This window comes from Cololabis saira, chromosome 19 (assembly GCF_033807715.1).
Source record: "Cololabis saira isolate AMF1-May2022 chromosome 19, fColSai1.1, whole genome shotgun sequence".
NCBI classification, from domain to species: domain Eukaryota; kingdom Metazoa; phylum Chordata; class Actinopteri; order Beloniformes; family Belonidae; genus Cololabis; species Cololabis saira.
In genome coordinates this window covers 29,895,782-29,920,394 of record NC_084605.1, presented here as the reverse complement: position 1 = coordinate 29,920,394, position 24,613 = coordinate 29,895,782, and the positions used below count along the sequence as shown (strand labels likewise).

Sequence of the window (24,613 nt, the reverse complement as noted above, 5' to 3'; positions counted from 1 at the left end):
AACACGGAAGGATCTGCAACCAATCAGATTAAAGGGGCGGGTACACCTGCTGTTTGAACTGCGTTCGCTTAGAAAAGTGATTAATATTTCGAGTTGGTGGAGTAAAGATAAATAAACAGCAACAGGAGATAAAAGATAAATATCTCGTATATGTATACGAGATATTTATACGTATATGTATATCTCGTCCTACGCACGTGTGAATTGTTCTGTGCACGTGTGAAACGGTGTGTGTATTTGCAAATCGGTCTGTGCATTTGTAAAACTTGTCCTGTGCATTTGTCAATTATGAGACTGTTCTAGCTCCATATTCTGAAGCTGGTTGAAATCCATCCATCCATCCACCCACTCATACCTGCTCCATCCTGTTCAGGGTCAAGGGGTGGGGGTGTCTATCCAGCTGTCATCAGGTGGGAGCTGTTTCCCCGTGGGACGGGTCACTAGTTCAAGGCGTCGGGGTTCAGTTCCAAGCTCACGCTCAGAAGGCAGGCACAGGAAAAATGTCAGACTCCATACTGAGATTCAAACTAGCACCCCTCCTGCAGTGAGGCGACAGTGCTAACCACCATGCCGCTTTGCCGGCCCAGTATATTATCTTTGCTGTAATTTATCTTGGCAAAAAGCACTTCTTAAGATTTACCGTCTGTTGTGAAATTCATCTTCCTGCCAAGATATACTCGGAGCAGCCATAAACTTCTGATCACCTGCCTCTTGGCGGTCACTCACAGCGGCTGAGTTGTACTGTACCGTGCACAGGAAAGATTGACCCTGACTCCCAATTTCCCCAGAGACCCGCGCTCACATTACTCCGGTCTCAGTCGTGCTTGAGCACAATAGCCGTTTATACATAAGTCATCAGGTTATTACACAACACACCGGCATGACACTACATCATCATTAAGCCGTTTTGTTTACTTGAGGTACACACAGCCTGGGAGAATCTGCACAGAGAGTATGATGGCAACTCTACCGACTTCAAGGCCTGTTTTTGAGTTGTTCAGAACCGATACTGGCCCGATCACATTGTTGGATTTCTGGTTATCCAGGATGATGACTTTCTATTGATCATGTTGCATGTTTAACAGGTTATGCATACATTATGTAAGTGACTGTAAGTCTACCCACTTGCATCCCAAAGCATGTTTTGTGTTTACTCCTTGGTGATGCCCCACAATAAATTGAAATATTCTATAATAATACATTTTTCTACTTCATGGCAGTTGCACCCCTTTAGGCATGGCTTGTTGAATAATTTAAACTAAACAACATATGGTTAATTCATCTGTACAACTGTCCGTGGCATACATTGATGCACACAGCCTGGGAAAAAAGGGAAAAAAAATCACAAACATAATTTGTTGCACCTCCTCAGAGCTTTAACCAGCGTGCATGTTCTGCAACCTCAATGTCAAAGCATTCCTTTCCATTCAGAGTTGCATTCATTTTTCACAATATCTTGTATTGATAAGTGGAGATTTGTCTCCATGGCTAAAGTCTACTCTCTACATCACAAAGATTCTCTGTGTGAAATGATGTCTCATGCCCCCCGAAGAACTTTTGCACAGTTTGAGGATTATGCATCCCGACAAGGTCTTCTTGGAGTCCCAAAATCTGTTGAGGGGGAAAACAAAAACATTCCCATTCCTTATATTCAGATAGTCAGCTGACCTAATTGTTTTGGGCACATGATGTGCTGAACGTGAACTTGACCAACTGAAGTAAGATTATAACACTCCCCCCACAGGCTTCACATTGGGTGCATCACTTAATCTGGCATTCTTTACTACCCTGATGTGTCTGTTACTCTGCAACAGGGTCCGTGTGGACTTATTTTACCACGTGATCCGTAAGTACTGGTCTATAGTTCAACTTTAAAGCAGCACTATGTATTTTTCCACCTTAATATAATATTTCCAGAGTCATTGTGATGGTAAATCAACTTCCAACAGGTTTAATGACACCTCTGTCATGGTCTGAGGGGTCTGTATCGCCTTCACTGGCACTATGTAACTTTGAGGTGCATGGTAGGAACCCTTCCACACTAAAAAACTACACATTTTTATGGCTTTGACTGCTTTACGGCATATGTCACTTCCACCTCCTTCCTGATTCGTAGTCGAGACGAAAGCTGGGCGGGGCTTGGAGCGCAGAGCTCAGCAGAAGCTGGTATCATGGCCGAAGCAGCGAAAAAAACGAAGAAAATAAAATAAAAAAAGAAAGCGGGAGAGTAAAAAGCTAAATGCCCGGACAAGAATAAACATTGGCCCGGCGTTCACTCGCTGGCGTGAGATGAAAGACGAGGAGGGATGTCCGACCGATGGTGATTTACGTATATTTAAGTATGTTGGACTACTAATTTATGACGAAGTCCCTCTAAAAGACGTGACAGGAAAAAGGTGCAGTAGAACAAAACCAGAGCGTATGAGTTTGTAATATGGGGCGCATTATCTCTCTGAAACAGGACAGGGGGGCAGGGGTGACGTCACTAATAAAACTAAGTTGAACTTGGTGATTTTCAACATCGTCATATTATATTGTTTAGCCAAAAATAGATACATTACCTCTTCGCTATCCATCCTGCAAACGACCGCTGAAAACAGAAAAGTAGTTGTGAAAGTCCGTCCCGTCTTCTCTCATTCACTATCAAAACAAATGCACGCGACGGGAGATCAGGATTTTTCCGGCAGTACTCCCTGGTGCTCATGGGAAACGTAGTGTTCTTTCTGGTAAAGCACTAGCGCTTTTGTCCAAAGGAGCCGCCAAACTCAGCAAAAGCTGAAAGTTACATTGTGCTGCTTTAATGATGGTAATTGAACCTCAGATCCAGGGGGACCGATGAGAGACCAGCTTTTACCCTCACAAGTGTCCTGAAAGGGGCATGGCGGTCTACCTAACTGTCCCCATGTGGGGTATTGCAAAAAGGGGTATTCTGGGGTCCTGTGTTGCACGTTTAGGGAGTAGGGAATACTGGATTTATTGATAGGAGGGGATTGAATTTCTATACAAGAAGAGCAAGAGTTTGGTTTGTAATCTGGGCATGAACTCAGTTTCTTTGTGAGTGGAGTGGGACTGCCGGGGCTACTCTTTGTCACAGATTCTGTGTACAGACAGAATTTCTCTGCACTGTCAAAAGGACTCCAATTTGTTCCTCTGGATTTCATCTCTGCTTCTGCATATGATCGGGTCCTGTTGGAGTCATTGGGCCACGATCCTCATCTCACACTGGAGTGGTTTCGTAACCGGGCTCAAAGCTGCAGAGATGAGAATCGGCACCTTCAAATCTGTGACTACGTATCTCACTTAGAAAAGGGTTGAATGCTCTCCAGGTTAAGAAAGAGATGCCGCCTCAAGTAGAGGACTTTAAAGGACCTTTTGGTCTTGTTCACTAGTGGGGAAGAGCAGAGAATTTGATTGACAGGAAGATCGTTGCAGAATCTGGCGTAATTCAGACTTTTATCGGTCTGTAGTGAAGACAGCTGAGACAAAAGGCAAGGCTCTGTTTCCTGGTCCATCTACGTTCCTCCCCAAATCTATGGTCACAAACTGTGGGTAGTAACTGAAAGAACAAGATTATAAATACGAGTGACTGAAATGAGTTTCCTCTGCATCATGGCTGGACTGTCCCTTAGATTGAGGGTCAGATGTTTTGGCTGAGGTGGTCGCGGCGTCTAGTTAGGATGCTGGAGAGGTGTGTTTGGCACGTCCATCAGGGAGGGATTACACCGCTCTGCTGGCCTGGGACTGCCTCGGCCTCCGCCTGGAAGAGCTGCAAGAGGATGCTGGACATACGGAGGTCTGGGCCTCTTTGCCCCCACAACACAAATCCCAACAAGCAGAAGTAGATGGGTGGATGGATTAATCAAAAAAAAGAGAGAAAAAAACTTTCAGTGAAGTGGTGGGAGGACCTTTTAGAAGATTCTGAGATTGATTTAAGCTTGTCAGTGTAGCTTGAAACTGTCAGATCGGTCCTCACTTTATATATGTTTATTTGTTGTGTGTTGATTTCTTTTGTCCGTCTTTTCCTGTGTGTTTTTCTTCCTACGTTTCACTCTGACCTTGCCTGTCGTGGTGTTTGGGTCTCCTCTGGCCTTCTGCTCTTTAGCTGCTCCTTAAGGTATTTACTTTAATGCTCCTATTACCTTTGACATTTCTATTTCCATGCATATTGTTGCCCCTTCTCTACAAACTCAGTGACTCTGTTTTGGAACTAAACTCTCATAAGGTTATTTTTTTCTTTCTTTATTTTAACTTTCTTTTCTGGAGTTGCACTCAAAGCTGCTCACACGCTCATCTCATAGGACACCTATGCTTTTTGCGATAACATAATCACAAGGTGCATGCACTTTGGAACACCTACAGTAGATCTGTGTGCTCAGTCAGCCGTACGAGAAGCTCAGAAGTCAATTAGGAGTCAGTTGCTGTGTAATTGGGTGAGATATTAGCGTTACTGTCAGTAAATTAAAAACTGATCTTGAGGAACAGCCATGGAAGCGAAGAATCCTGGATTCTTCCCAAATCCACCCATGAGGAAGTGCTGTGGGTATGGGGAAGCTAATAATTAGTCCCATTCTAACCCGCTGGGGGGGAGAAAAAGAAAAAAAGACTGAATTCTGATGAACATCTGGACAGATCTGCCCACATGCATCAAAATAAATTTGATAAACAACCACAGATGCTTTTGATGTGTGTGAGGCACAAGCAGGAGCAGGGGGTTTGAGATTTTCTTTCTCACTGACACTTCCAACAGAAACGTAGCCGCCCAACTGGGGGTAGTTTAGTTTTCTTAAAATGACATCTTCAAAGAGTAAACACTCGTTTAGTAGAGACTGTGTATTTGCAAGAGCTTTAAAACCAGTCCACTTAAGTCCTTCTGCACTTGGAGATGGAGATAAATATGTTAGGTTGTGCACATTAAAGCATTCAAAATATGCAATTGGATCAAGGCAGATTTTAATTTAGGTGTCATGACTTAACTCCTTGAAAAGAAATGTATGGTAATCATGCTCTTTCCACTTAAGGTGGTCTCTGCTGATATTTGCAGGGCTTTCACATCCCAGCACGCACTAAAGTTGGTATTTCTATCTCAGCAGTCCCATTTGAACATCAGCAATTATTTGTGACATTTTAGGAATAAGCCTTACACAGTAACAAGTAGGTGGGGTCCAGTGTGCTGCATCTGTGTGGTTCATTAGCCTCCGTGGGACATACGACCACCGAGGCTAATTCTCACCGTAACTGTATAAATGCACTAACCCACTTTGGCTGGTATTTAGCAGCCGTCTAGGATATTGGACGGGGAAGGCTTGGTTAAACCTTTACATTATAAATTAAAGCTTCCATAACGTGTATGCGCTTGGTGATTTTATTGTGCTACTCACAAGCAAATTTAACTGTACTCATCAAGGTTCAGGTGAGATCTTCCACAGACATGGAGATGGGAATAGTCTTCACAGGAGCTGGATTTCAAGCGTATTTATTACATTTCCAGATCTTTTACTTCCAGTATCTCATCAGCTGGAGCAGGAACAAATGACATTGTTTTTTTTTTTATCCTGTGCCTTGTGATATTGATACATTATTAACACAAGTGCAGCTATTCGGATAATCCTGCAAAGATCGACGCCCAATCCCATTCAGGGCTGTTGCGAGAATGCTCCATTTTTACTCAAAATTAAGATTTGTAACACATTTTTCCACTATTAGCACATGTTTCAATGAAGTGTACAGGTTGTGTGTTGTTTTACATGCTATACAAAACTAATATAGTACACATGCTTCAAATTTTTCTTAGTCTTTACTTTTATCTCTGCAGTCAAGCTAAAAGACACATTTTATAGAGTTTCTGCAGAATACAGCATTGTTTATAGTGGGTATGAATACTTAACTGGTCACTGCTGAGTGTTAATGAATGACTAAACTAATTTAATATAACAGTCTTGTCTTTTTTCCTTTGTTCCTCTGGTGAAGGGCGCTGCACTGAGATATATTCCCACCATTGTCAATGATGTCAAGCTGGTCTTTGATCCCAAGGATCTAAGGTAATTTCAGAAGTTTCACATCATACATCCATTCTTTGTAGCCATTAAAGTGACATAGACAGTAGACAGCTGCTCCGGGAAGGTACAGTAGTAGATGTGAAGCTCCTGTGTCATCAGAACAGATCACGGAGCTCTCGGTGAACTAGAGGTGTTGCTCAATGGCAACAAAATGTGTAAATTAGAGTTTTTGATATTTTGTGGTGACACGGTTGAGTAAATCTCATTTTTCTTTTTTTGTTTTTTAAGCATTTATTTGAAATTCTAATTTCATGGAAATATTGTTTTGAGACAAACTGATGGATGTTGTTCTCACCTGAATCCTTTTTTTTTTTTTTTTTTTTCTTACCCTTTAAAGTTGCTAAAGGTGTTCTGGAAACTCTGCGACTGGTCCGCTCAAGCATTCATACTGGTTAATGTTGCCATCTGGAAATGTAATACTTGTGACTCATGTCTTTGTAATAGATTTTTCTATAGCTTCATGTGCTTGTGCAACCATCTGTTCATTTATGACGCTGATAATCTGCTCATCTGAATGACTTCTTTTAATAGTACACGTCTGCTCTGAGCGCGACGGCCGTCTGACGGAACAAGAGATTTTAACAAAAAGCCTTGGACTATTTGAGAAATAATTTGATCGTTATCCAAAAACGTCTTATTTTAGATAATTAAAAAAAAAAAGTTTTCTTTTCTTTTGATATTAGCTTTTTCTCTAGTTTTGTTAATAATTAATTCATATCTGTAAGAAATTCAACTAAAATACACTTTCACTCCGTAAAGGCCATAAATCTAATCACTGAAGCTTTTTTTTCCCCTCCATTTCGTTGTTCATTTTGTTATTAAAAGTTACAAAAGGCTGGAAGCAAGGACTTGGGAGAACTGGAAGTATTTTACATCCAAATCAAAACCCAGATGTGAAATTCTTATAATTTGCATTATAAAAAAATCTAAGTGCATTTAAAAAATGCACTTAGATTTGTTTTTAAGACTGTTGATGAACTTTACTTTCTATAAAGTAAAGCTGCTGAACAATGCTGGAAGTGTTTTTTTTTTTTCTCCGTAATGTCTTTTGGGACAATTCTTAAGAAAAACTTGCTTTGTGTTTTGGTTCTAGTAAGAGTAAAAAAAACAACACATGTGAAATGTGATTTTTAGCTGGAGATCTAAATGCTGTGCTCCATTAACTTAGCTATAAACCACAGACCAGACTATTTTCTTTTGCCTGAGCAAAGGTGGCATCAGCTGCTTCTGTTTGTATCACAAACCTGGCCGAAAGGCTGTGCTGGAGGCGAGCGCATTGCAGCCTCCGGGGTGTGAGGCGTTTCATCATCTGCCAGAATGATTTCTCTCGTCTCTCTGAGCTTCAGACCGCCTGCATAATGAGCAGCGTCTTCAAGGGGGAAAAAACCCCAAAACAAAACAGCGATTTTAATGGGTGTGCGTGGATGTGGATGTTATCTTTTAGAATTTGACTGTTTAATACTAATATTTTCATGTCTTTGGTCAGAAATCCAGGAAATGTAGCAACGTAGAAATGTTTAGCATCACTAATACATCAGTAAGTTGGTCAGATCCTGTGGCAAGGCAAGGCAAGTTTTTTTTTGTATAGAACAATTCAACACAAGGTGATTCAAAGTGCTTTACATCAACATTAAAAGCGGCAAGACACAATTAAACAGTAAATAACAAATAAAATGAAATAAAATGATAAGATAAGAGGTAAAATAATAAAAAGCACAAGTGGGACTGGAGGCCAGTGCAGTGATTTCATGACCGGTGTAATGTGGTCCAGTTTCCTGGTGTTTGTAAGGACTCTGGCAGCAGGTTCTGGATCAGCTGCAGCTGCCTGATAGATTTCTTGTTAAGGCCTGTAAAGATGCCATTGCAATGATCCAACCTACTGTGGGTCCTGTGAATTACTTAACAGTCCGTTTCAGGATATTACCTTCTCTTACTAGCGTGCTTCCAGTTCTCCTGAAAATATGTGCATAATCAAGTATATATTAGATCTCACAGATCAGAGTTTGGGGATGACATCAGCTTTATTGACATGCTCGGGAGCCTAAGGGAGCGACTAAGAAACCTGTCATGAGGGGGCAGGCTGTTATTAAGTTCATTCATCATTATTATTTATTTATTTATTTATTTATGTTCGCCTGAAGGGCTTCTTTTTTTCATAGAAAGCTTGACTGATTAAATTATTTTAATTTCCTTTTCCTTCAGTAATTATAGCTCATTCTTTTGTTAAGTGGACCGGGAGACAGAAGTCGTTTTAAGTTTTAGAAAATATTGTGCAAAATGTACCCCAGTACATTTAAAAGAAAAAAAAAATATATATATATATATATATATATATATATATATATATATATATATATATATATATATATATACAAAAAAAAAATATATATATATATATAATATACATTTTCACTGCCATAACTTGGGACGTATCATTTTGCACAAATATGATCAATTCCGGATTCTTTTGTTAAATGGACCGGGAGACAGAAGTCGTTAGAAGTTTTAGAAAATATTGTGCAAAATGTACCCCAGTACATTTAAAAAAAAAATAAATAAATAAAAATAAAATATATATATATATTCATTGCCATAACTTGGGACGTATCATTTTGCACAAATACGATCACTTCTGGATCCTCAAACCTAATTTGACAGCAGTGAAAGTCTCGATTTCAAAATTTACCAACCAAGCTGTGATGTCACGTAGGAAGTCTGCAAAAGTCTACTTTTATGTGATATTGGGCCAGATTCTTCAACTGCAGCCAGAATTTCTGCGATACACCTGTGTGGGATGCGTTTCGGATGATTACTCGTGTATGGAGGCGGTCAACCGCCTCAAGACACCTGATCAGTTTGACCTTTTCCCTTTTCCGGTCCTCCTCCCGTCTCCGCAGCAAGCTGTTCACCGAGTTCATCCTGAAGGTCCCTCTGGGTCGCCTGGTGAAACAGAAGCTGGACTGTCTGATTGACATCGTCCACAGCGATCTCTTCACTCATCACGGTGAGCGCACAGCCACACGTACCCAAGCGCGGATCGCGCTCAGGTTTTCAGTGCGTGCAACTTCACTCATGGTTCAGTAATGTAGGCAATCACACACACCACCTGCCTCCCCAAGGCAACGCTGTGCGAGTCTCCTGTAAAGGTCATCAGTAAGCCGGAGTGTAAAGCTGGCCTTGTTTTTTTATTTAAGAAGTACCTTCTCTGCCAAAAATATCCTTGTGCAAAAATAAGTTTATAGATGTGTTATTTGGATCTTTGTGATCTAATTCACGTGTGTTTAATGCCTCATGTGAATAACTGGTCCTTTGTTGCCTACATGTATGATGAGGCCTCGTGTTAGACGTATGTTGAACTCATGATTGGCAGCTAGAGCCTCATCGTATACTATTACTAATACAACACTGCAGAGCTTTCTCTGTCTGTGAAGAGATATGAGGAGAATCCTGATGTATGTTAGTGAGACAAGATGTAAAACGTCCACCTTATAAAATCTGCATCCAGATCATAACAGTAGTAATGCCGAATATGAAGAGGTTTGGAGTTGGTCAGTTGTACGTAAGTGTGCTTCCAGTTTCCGCTGCCAGGCCGGTCTGCGGTGACCTGTGGATGGATCTCAGCTCTGCAATGTTGAGCCTGAGCCTCCCTAAGGGCTGCTTGTTAAGTTGGGTACTAATTAAAGACACGCACATCAAAGTTTTCACATGTTGTCCTTTGGCGGTAAACAAAAAGAGATTTACATGTTTTAATTTTGCTGGCAGGAGCAACAGACGCCTCAGGCTCCGTTCAGACCTGGTGTTAACGTGTCCTCAGTGACTGGACTGCAAGTGGGCAGCTCAGGGAAAATTGAGTACAAATTCAGTTTGAGAGTTTTTGATGCTGCAAGACCAAATATCTGTTTAGTCGGTTTGAGGAACCATCAGTTCCCCTGATGTAACACCACCTGGACACCTCTCTTGTTTTTATGGCATCCAGAAATTGTACATTTCTTAAAGAGCAGAATCCAATCTCATTGTTTAAAGCAGCACTATGTAACTTGTCCACCTTAATATAATATTTCCAGAGTCATTGTGATGGTACATCAATTTACAACAGGTTTAATGAACCTCTGTCATGGTCTGAGGGGTCTGTATCGCCTTCACTGGCACTATGTAACTTTGAGGTGCATGGTAGGAACCCTTCCACACTAAAAAACTACACATTTTTACGGCTTTGACTGCTTTATGGCATACGTCACTTCCCCCTCCTTCCCGATTCGTAGTCAAGACGAAAATGGGCGGGGCGTGGAGCGCAGAGCTCAGCAGAAGCTGGTATCATGGCCGAAGCAGCGAAAAAACCAAATAAAAATAAAAGTTTTATCGGAGGAGGCGAAAAAAAGAAAGCGGGAGAGTAACAAGCTAAATGCCCGGACAAAAAATAAATAAATAAATAAATTAAAAAAAATAATGCCTGGACAAGAATAAACATTGGCCCGGCGTTCGCTCGCTGGCGTGAGCTGAAAGACGAGGAGGGATGTCCGACAAGAGAGACAGAATTGCTATGATACAAATGTAAATGTAAAGTTCTATGTTCAATAAGAATCAAAATTAGAATGTTTTCACATATTCGTCTTGGGTTCTAGTATTTTTCCTGAGAACTGTAAAATTGTGCAGGGCTGATCTGCAAAATATAAGGAATGGGCGTTCAGTTATTCACAGGTTATAAAGTTTTTTTATTTTGTCAGTAAGTATGTTTGACTACTAATTTATGACAAAGTCCCTCTAAAAAACGTTTGTAATTTGGGGCGCATTATCTCGCTGAAACAGGACAGGGGGTGACTTCACTAATAAAACCAAATTGAACTTAGTGATTTTCAACATCGTCATATTATATTGTTTAGCCAAAAATAGATACATTACCTCTTCGCTATCCATCCTGCAAACGACCGCTGAAAACATAAAAGTAGTTTTGAAAGTCTGTCCCGTCTTCTCTATCACTATCAAAACAAATGCAGCGACGGGGAGAGGATCTTTCCGGCAGTACGTGCTGGCGCTCATGGGAAATGTAGTGTTCTTTCTGGTAAAGCACTACCGCTTTTGTCCAAAGGAGCCGCCAAACTCAACAAAAGCTGAAAGTTACATTGTGCTGCTTTAAGTTACAGAAAATATCATCCTATAATAACAAGATATCAGTGACATCTATCAACGTGTATTTGCCTCAGCGGCAGTGAGTAAAGCATTCTTGCTGAGCTCAGATCAGTGTATATCTCTCGAAAAGGAACTTGGAGCAGATTTATGAAAGATTCATGTCCTATTCAGTTATGTCTGATATTGAACACAACACGGCATAAATATCCATACTTTCAACTTAATGATCCAGTGGTTTCATTCTTCTGAAACATAAATTGTCTGATCGCTGGTGTGGCAGTTTAGTGAATAGCTATTGAAAGCCAGTACTCAGTGCGTGGTCCTCTGGTCATTGCTATTGATCTGTAGCTATAATTGAGAACCGGCAAGCCTCCCTGATGTGAGGGGGTGAAGTTGTTGCTGCTTTGAACATGTTTACTAGTCTTTGTTCATGCGTGTTTACAAAAGCAGCGCTTGGGGAAGCTAATTGCCAAGTAAATCTGTTCTTTTCTGCACCGATATCAAGCTGAGCTCCACTTTGGAAGTGCTTCATTTTGGATAATGACCACTGTGATGAACAAATATGGTAAGCAGTTTTTCAGGTGTTCTAATCAGCGGTAGAGACGTGCATACCCATGGAGCACATTGTCGATTGCATTCAGATCCCCAGGTGGTCCTTAAAAGCCTCCCTGGCCAGCGAGACCCGAAAGTGAAATGTAGTGGAATGCTCAGAGTAAATGTACGCCCAACAGTCGGCCCCAATCCAGGTGCAATAAGGAAATATTGCAAAGAAACTCTACGTGTCTGAAATTGAAATTTGGAATTCAATGTGTAAAACCCATTTTTTATGCAATAACCTGTCAATTATTTGATTAGTTTAAACCTTTGTTTAACAAAAAAGTGTAAATAGAATAATTTCAGTGTCTTTTATAAGAGATGCATGTAGCGCAGCGGTGAAAATCGGCAGATTAAGACCGACTTTGCGTGATCTAAGGTACTTGGAGAGGGCTGAACATAATTTAGAAATCCTGATCAGCAGAGCAGGAGGCAGGAGGTTCCTGTTGGCCAACCTGAATATCTTTCCTACTCCAGGGTAGTGCTGGGCGGTATGACCAAAAATGTATATCATGGTATTTTTCAAAATTATATCGGTTTCACGGTATATCACGGTATTTTTTTTTTCATGCACAACTGGGTGTTAACCACATTTTCTAATGATTTGGAAAGGAATTGCTGCAGTAAATTGGCTTAGAATGGCCTATTTTACTGTCATGAGGAGGAAATATTGTAGAAAAACATTAATGTCCACACTAGTATAAATACAGGTTTGCATGGCCTCACGTGTGCCGGCGCTAGGACCCCGCGGACGCATGGTGTGTCGTCGGGCTGTGTTTTCCTTCATGCTTCCCTGCAGCGTCACATGCAAACACAAACACACGGACCTGGCAGAAACATTTATTTATATCATGTTGTCTGTCGCCCGCGATATTTTTTCTTTTTTTGGCCGGCGCCATAATTGGCTAGCTACAAACTCTATACATCCCATAATATAATAATATGCCCGCGCTCTCAGCAGCGGTACTCGCATCGTTAAGGCTGATTTATGGTTCTGCGTTACACCAACGCAGATCCTATGGCGTAGGGTACGCGGCCAGCGGCCGTACGGTGCACGTCACCGCGTACCCTACGGCGTAGGATCTACGTCGATTTAACGCTGAACCATAATTCAGGCTTTACTAGGCAACGAAGCAGGTTGACTCCCGTTGCAGAACAGCGCTGCAGAGGCGCTCATAAACGTAAATGATCATTGATTTATTTTTTTTTTAGGCCTGGCGGGGGGTCTCGTTGGCCTGGCGGCCCCGCCAGGCCCATACAGTGGTAGGGGAAACACTGTCCAGCGGCGCTACGTTCCGCCGCGCGGCGGGGCGGAACGTAGCGCCGCGCGGCGTTCCCAACATTGTGTGCGCTACTGTACATACTCACCGGTATTACGGTATATGAAAAATTCATATCATAAGAAAAATAAACACCGGTATTCGGTATGGACCGGTATACCGCCCAGCACTACTCCAGGGAGGTTTTTTGCCCCGTAGAGGTTCCTGAAAAACACCTCTATGCCTTATGCTGATTTCTAGTTTACATTCAGCACTCTCACATGAACATTAACCTTGTAAACACAACTCGTTTGAACCTATTAGACCAGAAATATGTGTATGGAAGTACATTTGATAAAGATGATGATACTTAATTGATCCCATAACTGGGAAATTATTGAGAAATGAGGATTGTGATTAGAAGATAAAAACGATAGATGGACCGATGAGTCTGTTCAGGCCTTGTGAGAAAAAGAAAGAAGAAGAAAGGAAGAAAAACAAAACACGTTGTTTAAGACCTAAGCTGTAACTGGTGAAGGTATCAGGATTGGTATAAAGGGAGGATTATGGCTCACTGCTTTGTGGAGCGGAACCCTATTAAAGAATCAAATGCAGACGGAGGATGATGAATCAGTTCAAGTTTAGTTCTTAATTCAAAATGACAAAGAGCTCATGTGTTATGGGAAAGATTCAGGAGCTCTCGGGACATCTCGGTGTGTAAAATGTGAGCAACCTTATGGGCCTCAAATGGCACTGCATGAGAAACTGTGAAGCCATTATGATTATTCTAATCGCATGAATTGGACTCGAGAGTGTGCTGCTCCATGAAGAAATGTAGCCGGAAACGGGAGGGAATATGAGCTCAACTCGCATGGTGGAAGACGGTGGACATGTTTCCTATGGTTAGCTAGCCTCAAAATCATGATATCTTCATCTGGTATAATGTAAGAAGAGAGAAAAGGTAAGATGCATAAATCACCTTCAAATGGGTTCCTTGAGGGAACAAAATATGTTGAGATTTTGTGAATTGGAAAAGTTAATCTGCCTGAGAGATCTCACTTGCTGGATGTTCAGGAAAGGAACAAATCTGACATCCGTCTTGTCCCAAACAGAGAATATGTTAATGCTTCATACGCGACTGTGTCTGAAACACAAGCGAGCAACACAGACACCTTCACCAACACCAGCTGCTCTGCTTTCTTCCACTTACAAAGTATTAAAATGCAGAAAATATTTACTCTCAAACTGACTTTGAGAGATTTATCTTGAGCAGGCTAGACGGAGGTCTAACACGAGCACAAATTTAGACATAACTCCAGTACTGAAGACGTTAAATGTGGTTACTTTACTGGCTGCCGGTAGTCCATGAAACGTGTAACTCTTTGGCCTTTTAGGGCATCCCTGACTTCCTCTCTGTCTACGACTCAATCAGGTCTGTCCGGTGAGGTCAGGCCTTTTAGCCGCACGCACAATTGGATCTCAGTCCTCCGGGGCTGTTTTTGCTTATAATGGGCCTGCTTTTTGGACAAACTGCCTGCTGAGCTGAGGTCAGATGCAACTGTCTACATGCTAAACAAACCCACTCTTTTCTTTACTCAATATGTTTAACTCTGCCTGACCTGGTTTTCTTGTTGTTGGTTTTTTGTGTTGCGTGAGTACAACCCCAGATGAACAACAAAATGACACATTTTGCTTTGATTTTATTTGTTGAACGGAACTAATTCAAAGCAAAGCATTCAAAGACTGCTGCAACAGAAGAAAAAGCTGAAAAATAAATGAATTGTCCCCCCGTGTGATCCAATTTTTGCCAGCCTTCAGCGGCCGGACACTTGGACTCACGTTTGACCCAGCAAGGCTCATAGCACCCTGAGCTTCGTATGAGGTGTTTGTGCCATCGTGCTGAGTTTATTCTTTATTTAAAAGTAGTGCTGTGCAAAATTCACTTGGGTGCCGTCTGGCCTAAGGACATTGTCATAGAAATGTGTCCAGATTTGTCCAGATGCAACTTTACAGGAAAAGGTGGTGCTACAGTGTTCACTTTAGAGGGGCGAGGTTTTCTTGTGGGAGCTTTTCCAAATAAGCCTCATCCGTGCCGTATTTTCTAATTTTAGTATCATGAACTTTAACATTTAATAAGTTGAAGGTTGTACAGTCTGGGATACAGATATTGTATTTTTTGCCATCTCTTCTGGCGTTGCTTACTCTTAGCTTGGGGTGAACTCAATGGCGCCTCCTCTTGTGAGAAGATTGGCAACTTTTTTTGAGTCTAAAATTGACTCCTGGATGGATGTTCAGAAGCGGTGCTGCATATAGAGATGATCATGCCTGCTGATGAGAATGAATCTAGTACATTTAATTAGCAGCAGCTGGCTGATGCTTGCCCTCCGAATTTCTAAAACGGCAGTAAACAGTTCACTTTTTTGTAACATGATTCTGCATTTTGGTCAAATACATTTTGAGATAGTGTAAAATATAATGTGATGTGTTCATTATGCTTGTATGGATCTAGTTTAAAGGCAGAGAAGGATTTTTATTTTATTTTTTTTAAATTGAGGATTATGTCCTTATATATATATACACTTTGTAAATGAAATAAAGTGTACTTTCTTTTTCACACTATGTATTTAAAGTATTTTCACGCATTTTGCCCTTTAGGTTAAGCATTGTTTGTGTTATGAAATTTGCCCTTGGCATTTTCACATTAGTCCATGTTTGTTTAGATATGTGTATTTATTTACTTTAGTTTTGAGTAGGGGTGTAACAATATATCGTGCCACGAAATTTCGCGATACAAAAACGTCACAATACGTGTCGTGGAGGTGACAAACTGTATCGCAATATTGGGTTATTAATATTAATCTATTGTGTTGACTAGTAACGCGCATCCGACCACGCGTGCCGACCGCGCCTCGACCCGCGGAGCAAAATCTTACTCCGCTCAGAAGAAACTAGTACCGTTTTGCGGTTCCGATCACGGGACTCTTGGGGGGTTTTGAGCTCTGAACTTTTAAGGCTGGTGTAGAGTTAAGCCTTACCTTATTAAATTAAACCTTTTTTGGGCCTTGAGTAGGATAAACACGGGACAACTTCTTCATAGTTCGAGTGTACTTTAATGTCCGCTCAACAGTGTAGGATTTTAGAACATCAACACAGCACTTAGTGCTGTAACACTCCGCCCAATCTAAAACAGACTAATCACTACAGATAAGATGACTAGTGTAATTATAGTCCCTGATTTACATCAGAATATAAAGAATATATTTATAAAATAATGAACCCTGAATTACCAAAATAACCTTCTTAACAAAAATAAATCTCCTCTTACACTTATAAGGTGAGCATGAATCAATCTTTTTTATTATGTAAAATTGTATGTATTTATTTACTTTTATTTATTTATTTACTTTTATTTATTTATTTAATTTTAGTTGTTAAATTTCTGGAAAAGGAAAAAGTCAAATCATACATGAGAGAAACTATTCAGTTTGTGGCAAAATATTTTTACTTGTATGAAAGTGAAGATGCATAATGCAAACCTGACATTTACTTTTAGTTCAGTTTGTAGAAAATGGTTGGCCTGGCTTTCTCTTTAAAACTTAAACAGTTATAAAGCATTACAAACTGTAATGCACAGCATTGTTTTGTATTTTGTGTCTTTCAAATAAAATACTTTTTTTTCCAGTCATATGTTCCTCATTCAAGGTTGTTAAAAAAATACTGCTATAATATCGTATCGTTATCGTGACCTCAATATCGTGTATCGTACCGTATCGTGAGATTAGTGTATCGTTACACCCCTAGTTTTGAGGGAGGTGGGCATAAGAATCAGCTGTAAGCTCGCTTGGTATTTTATTTAACAGCACTATAACGGTTCTTATCTTGTGTCACAGCTGGACTACATGTATCAAGGCAAAGTCTTTATATTTTTATTCAAGTTGCTCTATATGGAAATAATGATGTATTGCAGAGCAGGCAGTTGTTGCAGTCATATTCACTAGTGAGTGGACTTGGACTTGTTTAGTTTAGGTTTTTGTAGATGGTTTAAAATCAAAATATTACTTTTTTTTTCTTCTTTTTTTTAAATATTTTTTATCTCCGATTTTTTTCCCATTATATCACCCAGTGCTCCTACCTAAGCTACAGTCCTGGGCATTGCCATCCTCTACCAACCCCGGGAGGCCCTGCACTGAGCTCAGGTCTCCTTCTTAACCTGAGGAGTGAAGCCTGAATTATGGTTCTGCATCAAACCAACACGCCGTCACCGTGACGCCGTCGTGAACCTTCGGACTTCTCCGTCACTCCATTTCGCCGCGGTGCAGTACCCCCCGTGACCGCTAATTTGCGATCTTTTCCTGAATGGTTTATCCGACTTTTTCCGGTCACAGTGAATCAAAGAGATAAGGACAACTATTGTGCAAAAAAACAAAACAAAAAAAATCACACATACACGAAGAAAAGAGCGCTGAAAGTTCACGACTGCTTCAAACCGGAAACTGGAAATGCGTTGCTTCCACGCGAACCAATCACAGCCTTCTCGGTCTGCGTGTGGTCTGCGTCGCCTCGACGCGTAGTTACAATTTTCGGGAGGTACGCGTCAGTGACGGCGTCAGTGAGGGCGTGTGGTCTGCGTCGACGCGTACCACACGCCGTAGGCACGGTGTCGTTTTGACGCTGAACCATAACTCAAGCTTGAGCAGGCCACATCTTTTCACCAGACAGGGTGAGGATTCTCCGGCCGGACGTAGCGCGTGGAAGGATCATGTTATTCCAGCCAGATCCTCCCCACCCCATCTGGCGCCCCGGTTGGCCAGAGGGGGCATGTGTAGCCCAGGACTGTGTGTATGTTTTTGTGAGGGTAGCTCACATTAGCTACCCAAGGGAACACGGGGAGAACATGCAAACGGCTGCACAACCAGCTGCGCCACCGTGCCCCTCAAAAAAATATTACTTTTAACTATATCTGAATAACCATGACCATAAGTTAATTAAAAAGTTATGATCATAAGTGAAATATACGGTCCCATTGGACAAAGTGGTCAGTCCTTGTGATTTTCTAACGTATTTCACTGAAAGAAAAAAAAAAGAAGAGAAGTGTCATCTTAGTCAGAATCACGTGTTCGTGGAACCCATCTGTACTTTTAAATTGGTGTGGTTCTATTTTTAAGGGATTATAAATGTAAAAAAAAAAAGAGGGCGGAGGGGTTGTTGCTTTGACCTTTTCATTACAGTGAAAACTACAAAAAGAAGTTAGCAGTACTGAATCGCTTCAGCCTTTGTTTTAAAGGATTCGGTTAACACAAATTTCCTTATCAGTGTGAAGATGTTATTAGGGGAGGTCATGTATTAGCTGAGCTCTCAGCTCAGTTGGAAAGCTGCTAATTATTCATTTTTCCGTGATATTACAAGAGACAACGGTGATTGACTGTGATTGCCGTGGGCGATAATTGCCTCTTCCGCTAAACGTTGCTCTGCCGCGCTCTAAATATTGTCACAGAGTTTGGGAACTCTTTTTTTTCCAAAGTTCTTTGATTTGAGAATAAGTAAATAATGTTCACAGTTGTTTGATTGAATCCCCAGAGATTACAAAAAGTATTAATAAGTGTGTATCTTCATCGGGTGTGACAAGAGCATATGCTGTGCTGCGCTGTGCGACACGTCATCTGCTGCATGCATTGATTGCCACATCGAATCCGTTTGTCGGTGTCCCAGCAGATTGCCGCGAGATCCTCCTGCCTCTGATGACGGACCAGCTGAAGTTCCACCTGGAGAAGCGAGAGGAGCTGAAGGCCTGCTGCCAGCTGCTCTGTGACATTCTGGAGGTGCTCTACAGGAAGGATGTGGTGAGAGGCACAACTCCCCCGGCGTTATGTACTTTTGCTTTCCCTCTGGGATTGACCCGAAGTATAACAAGAGAACCGAGCAGCCCCTCCGTAAAGAAGCGGCCCATTTTAACTGTGCTTTTTGCTCAATATGTACTAATAGGCCATTTGTTTTATTGCCGAATAAGGCACATTTTATGGCAGTGTGAATTTAGAAAGTTGTTGAGTTGTCTGTAGTTGGTAAATCATTAGTCAAGGTTGCTGGAGGCCATCTTCTAATCTATGAATGTCCTCTGAGAACATCCTGAGGAGTCCTGCAGAGCTGCCCGGTGTTTCACAGCCAGAGTCTGCAGCCCGTGACTTACGTGAAGACCAGCGTTTATCACAGAAATTAATGGACATTTTTCATTTTTCACTGGTTATTTAATAAAATATAAAAACAATGACTATAAAGGAACATTAAAAGTTCCCAGAACGCACGATGATGTAGTGCAAAACAGTTGATGATTTGATCAGATAAAAACCCAAACAATTAAAGAGCTTACTTTTACAGCTTATTGCAAAAGCCTGATAAATGATTAAAAGGACCAAAATACCAGCAGTCTGTTAATTAACTGTATTGATCAAACAATCATTGTAGCTGTAAACTCTGTACAGGTACCAGCCTTGGTCACATACAAACCTTCGGCTGCACTGCACGAGTTTCTCCCTGTTCCATGCACAAATTCCTGACGTCCTCCAACAGGTCCTCTAAAACTATCCTCAGTGATGACCATGTCCCAGCGTCTCCACTCGCTCTGGCTTTTACACCTGCCTCTTTGTGTCTTTCAAATAACTGCATCCTCTCACAGGGAGCAGACTATCGACTTCTTGGAAGTCTGCCTTTTATATCAGCTACTTTCTTGGAAAGTTTTGTGGCTGTATTGTGTGCACTTTGGTAACTACATCTCACTGGCACCCAGTGTTTGAAGACAGACAGACATATAAGTACTTGTCAGAGCACTCGAAATAGCCTCACTGATAATTCCCACTGTAGTGGGTATCTTCATGATCCAATACTTGGCATGATGAAAGACGCGCAGACAGACACACAAGATAAAAATATTACCATACCCCACTGCTGCAGCTGCTGCAGTAGAGTGGAATGTGATGGAGACGGACGTCTCCGAGGAGATTTATGTCTGTATGAACTCCCAAGCCATCAGAAAATCCTTTGCTATTCACTTATGTGATCAGATGAGATGAGAATTGAGTTGAAAGGACAGCTGTGACACTCTTTGGTTAAGGAACGGAAAAACATTTGCATCTAAGAGGACCGTCACCATTGCCAAGCATGGTGGTGGGAAGATAATGCTCAGGACTTCTTTTCATCCACTGGACCAAATGTTTTAGAGAGATTTAACAGGTAATTGAAAAGGGAGAAGGATGTTAAGATTCTGAGGAAGGGACAGTGGAGGTGGACATGAGGCTTGATGGCAATCATGAAAACCCCTTAAAAAGCTGCGAGGGAGAAAAAAGGCATTTATTACTAAACTGTGGTTTGAGCTGAGGCTGCACAATTCTGGAAAAAAATGGAGGAAGAAGGAAATGCAGAACAATCATTTTCGATTGAAAATGAGATTGAATTTAGGTCTGAATCGAGATTGCGATGTTTAATGATTTATTCTGCTGCCCTAGTTCGATCCATTTTAAGCATATAAACACTACCAAAAAAAGACTGATTTTGTGTTAATGATAATTTATATCTGCCATATTTCAGAAAAAATATTTTTGATAAATACAGATTTCCTTTAAATCCAAGTTTGAGTTTTTTTCAGAATTGTGTTTAACAGATCAGTATCACAAATCTAGCAATCATTCAGTGAAACTCAGTGTAGCATGGTTACAGTCACCGGTCTTTCAGACACGAAAGCTTACGTAACTTAAATGACATAAAACTTTGGTATGATATCTTTTTTTTCCTTCATAAATTTAGTTTTTCTTGTGTAATTATCTTCTCTCATGTCCAAGCCTGAATGCCCCTGTGAATCTCCGTAGGGTCCCACCCAGTGGCACGTGCAGATCGTCATGGAGAAGCTCCTGAGAACCGTTAACAGGACAGTCATCTCCATGGGCCGCGACTCTCCTCACATTGTAAGTTGGTTTAATTACCTGCAAGCATCAGCAGCACAACCACGACCTTGTTCAGTGTTTGTTATATTTGATGCTGTGTGCAGTATCACCCTCCCATCGCTGTTGACATCCTTTGTTTAAGTAACTTTCAGCTGGAACTTGATAGCACGTAATGCTCCCATCAGTCATCCTGTAAATACGCTGCCGGTCGGGTGCTCGCAGGGAAGTTTGAATCTAAAAAGACCAAAAGAATGTGAACTTCTCTGATTATTTGAGTATCCCTGGGCGATGAAGTGTTTTCTCCAGGTTAGGAATACCAGTATGCTGCTGGTACCAGTGTACTGGTACTAGTGCTACTTGTTTGTGTTATATGTGGTGTGTGTGTTTGTGCACAGCACCTTCTCCATCTGGACAGCAGCATCCAACTCATTTAAATGGAGGGTTTTATTAGCAGTAGACGCGCCGCACTAGCAGACAGTAATTTAATAAAGATCAGCGTGATCTATCGTATTGTTTGTTATAAAAACTATTACATGTCCCATTCTTGCCCTATTTAGTCTCATCACATGCTCGTGTTTTTCTAATTTGCAGTGTTTTCACCAGAAAACTCCACAGATTCTGTCATTGTTTCTTTCCATTTCATTTTGTGTAAAGACTCTATAACAAATACACCAAGCTAATTCCGAATGTGGGGAACCCTCGGTACTAGATTGCTAGTGTGCATCACTCTGAATAATGTAAGACTAATGAAGCTGCAAGCCGAGCCGAGGCTTTCCTGCTGCCCATTTTTTTTCCCTCCGCCAGCTTGTTGGATGGAGGTTAAGACTCCCACTCACTTTACTGTTGTTCTCCAATCTATCCGTTGTTATGTCACTTAGTCAGACTCTGTATTGCCCTGTCTGGCTCATGATCAAAAGCTTTGGAGAGAGGATCCGGGAAAGACATTGGGATTCCTTGTTAAAGCTCGTCCTGCCTGTAGTCTTGCCGTTCCCCGTTCTGTTCTTTTTCTTTCCAGTGTTATTTTATTTCATGTCATTCTTTCATCATGTATTTCAGATTTGGAACTTGTCTAGCATTTATTCTTAAAGGTTGTCAACAGGAGGGAAGCACGTGCGTGCCTCCTCTCTGCCTTATCATACTAAGTGCGTCTATTTTAGCGTCCGCCTGCAGTGCAGGCAGAATGGTGTCCCCTGCTTCCAGCAGTGTTAGCTGAATGGCCTGAAATGTCCTTTCCAGTTAATGAAAATGCTCTACCCATAACCCCCCTGCGCCACATGCCTAAATTACCGGCTCTTTATACTGTACAAATTCTGCAACTGCCTTTTTGTCTTTTGTTGTCGTTTTTGTCCATCCCGACCCCATGGTTTGTCTCCTTCTCCTTCTGTAGCTATCCAACTACCATACTTGATGGTTTTCACATTTCTAAATACCTGAGTAATCATTTGCATTAACTTATAGATTTTTTTTCTTCTTTTGGGGACCAGGGGTCATGTCACAGTCTATGATTATTCAGCTTAAACACCTTACACAATGCAATACTTGTGACATAAGCTGCATTTTAAAGTGGGGCTGCAAATGATTATTTAATGATCAATTAGATTAGTGTTCAGCACTTGCTGGGAGATCCAGTTAGTGCTGCTAGAAGTGTCATAGCTTTCTAATCAGGAGGCTGTTGTTGCTGCCTCTGGGAACTGCTGTCTAGTCTGCAGGCACGTAGCGTGCTGCTCGCACGGCACCGCAGCCAACCACCGACCTTGTTTCTCTGAGTGGCAGGCTCCTCCATTTAGATTTATGCATTAACTTTCTACTCTCTCGCTCTCTCCTCTCTGCTGCCGGCGTCGGACACAGAATGTTGATGAGAACGATCACAGTGACGACTTAAGGGGTGTTGGTTTTGTTGCGCGTTGCCACTGCATTGCAACGCCTGTTAGCGACTTAGACACAGCATCATCATCCATATGAATCATTGGACATCCTGGCAGGCTGTATCTTTGTATTCATGTCCACTCTCGCAGTCAGGTTGAAAGGAGTCCTTTTGAATACATTTACATTGGGATAATAGCAGAAATGTGCTTCCTGGTCCTGCTGAAATCACAAAGTTCTACCTTGATGCCCTTGAATTACATTTCCCCCCCCCGCCTAAGCCGGGATGAGCCCTGCGGACGCACACAATTGGGGATCGGAAAATGGAAGAAATTGGTGCTCCACTTATCATGTTCCAATAAAAGCAGTGCAATGAGCTTGAATTTGTATTATGCTGTTACTTAGACATGTTGGCCTCTTAATACTTTGTGATGCTGTGTACCTAAAAGACCAGAGCAGAAATGACAACACTCCTTAGCAAAAACCTGTTGCTTTTTTTCTTTGTCTTTTTTTTGTTTTTCTTAAATCTTAAGCCAAGGCTACTCAAAAACATGTAGTGTTGCTCGTTGGCTGCAGTCCTGTGGAGTTATTCTGATGATTTCCCTGCAGTGTGCAGAGGGATTGGAGTGGAAAGCTGCAGGGGGAGGACTCTGTGTTATTGATTGACAGTATGGGGCTGACCAGCTATAGGGGCTGGCGCTTTTCCTTTGCCGCGTACACTCGCTGACTGAATAGTTTATTGCAACACGGCCTCCTCCTCAGTCATGCCTCTTTAGATCCTAATCATTTATCGCTCGTACGTCTCTCTGCACCAGCCACTCTTCATGTTATATCTGTTTCGAGTATTTCCATTTGCATCCGGCATCCGTTGGTCTGCCCTCACCCCCACCACCCGCGTCCGTCCAGACTGCTGCAGAGCTCTTACAGAAAAGAAGCGTAGTGAGATATTGCACTGCATCATAATGCCGACACCATGTACTGATCACTCGCTGTACCTCTCTTCTCTGAAGGTTTCCCAGAAACTTTGATGGAGCATCTATTGGTTTTGTTTTGGGTTTTTTTGCCCTGCAGCTACTCATGTGAGATGTGTGGCCACTGTGAAAATGTGTGAAAATCATTTAAGCATGCATGCCAGTGCTTAGCGCCTTCAAACCACAAAGGACTATGTTCAAAAGATGCTAAGATGTGAAACTGTACTCAGAGTCTTGTTTGTACTACCCTTGCAGTGAGCTGTAAATATCCACTTGAAGGAAGGTGGCGTTACCTAGCAGCCACTCTATGGGATGGTGCCTGCATCTCTGGGGCATTTACTCCAAGAGTTTCCCCTATGTTTTCCCTGGCTTTGGAGATGCACTTTGTTAGTGGTCCAGCTGTATTGCAGATTTGATAACTCTTTAGACTCTCCTGAAAGCTTTTTATCAAAACCAGAATCCAAGGCAAGATGATATTGTGTACTGCGAACGGTTTAACTCTTACGCCTCTGTCATTTTCTCCTGCAATTTCATGCTGCCCTGAGACATCAAAGAGATGGAAGCGAAGTGCAGCGATGTTTCCAGAAGGTTGAATCAGTCTAACAGAATATATTTCCTCATGGACTTCTGTTGATATTTAGCCATGCAGATAGTTTGCCCAGGGTGTGAGGCCCGTCTTGGCGTGTATTGTGAAATTTTGTTGTAAAAAAAAAATAAAACGAACCCAAACAAAATTAGACAAAATATTAACAGTTCAATTTCAGTTATAGTAATTTCAGTCTCCACAAGCTTTATAAATAATCTGCAACCAC

At 41.5% G+C, this 24,613-nt stretch overlaps 1 protein-coding gene across 4 annotated transcripts in view; it reads left to right on the top strand.

Moving 5' to 3' along the window:
• The window catches only part of dock1 (dedicator of cytokinesis 1), a 237,588-nt gene that overhangs the window by 83,591 nt on the left and 129,384 nt on the right, over positions 1-24,613 (top strand). For 2 of the 4 annotated variants that reach the window (XM_061709031.1, XM_061709029.1), the window contains exons 24-27: positions 5,968-6,038; positions 8,954-9,060; positions 18,749-18,876; positions 20,893-20,988. In XM_061709031.1, coding sequence (XP_061565015.1) covers positions 5,968-6,038; positions 8,954-9,060; positions 18,749-18,876; positions 20,893-20,988 — 402 coding nt within the window. Of the gene's footprint in view, positions 1-5,967; positions 6,039-8,953; positions 9,061-18,745; positions 18,877-20,892; positions 20,989-24,613 lie in introns of all 4 variants that reach the window. The other 2 variants (XM_061709030.1, XM_061709028.1) reach the window with 1 other exon arrangement.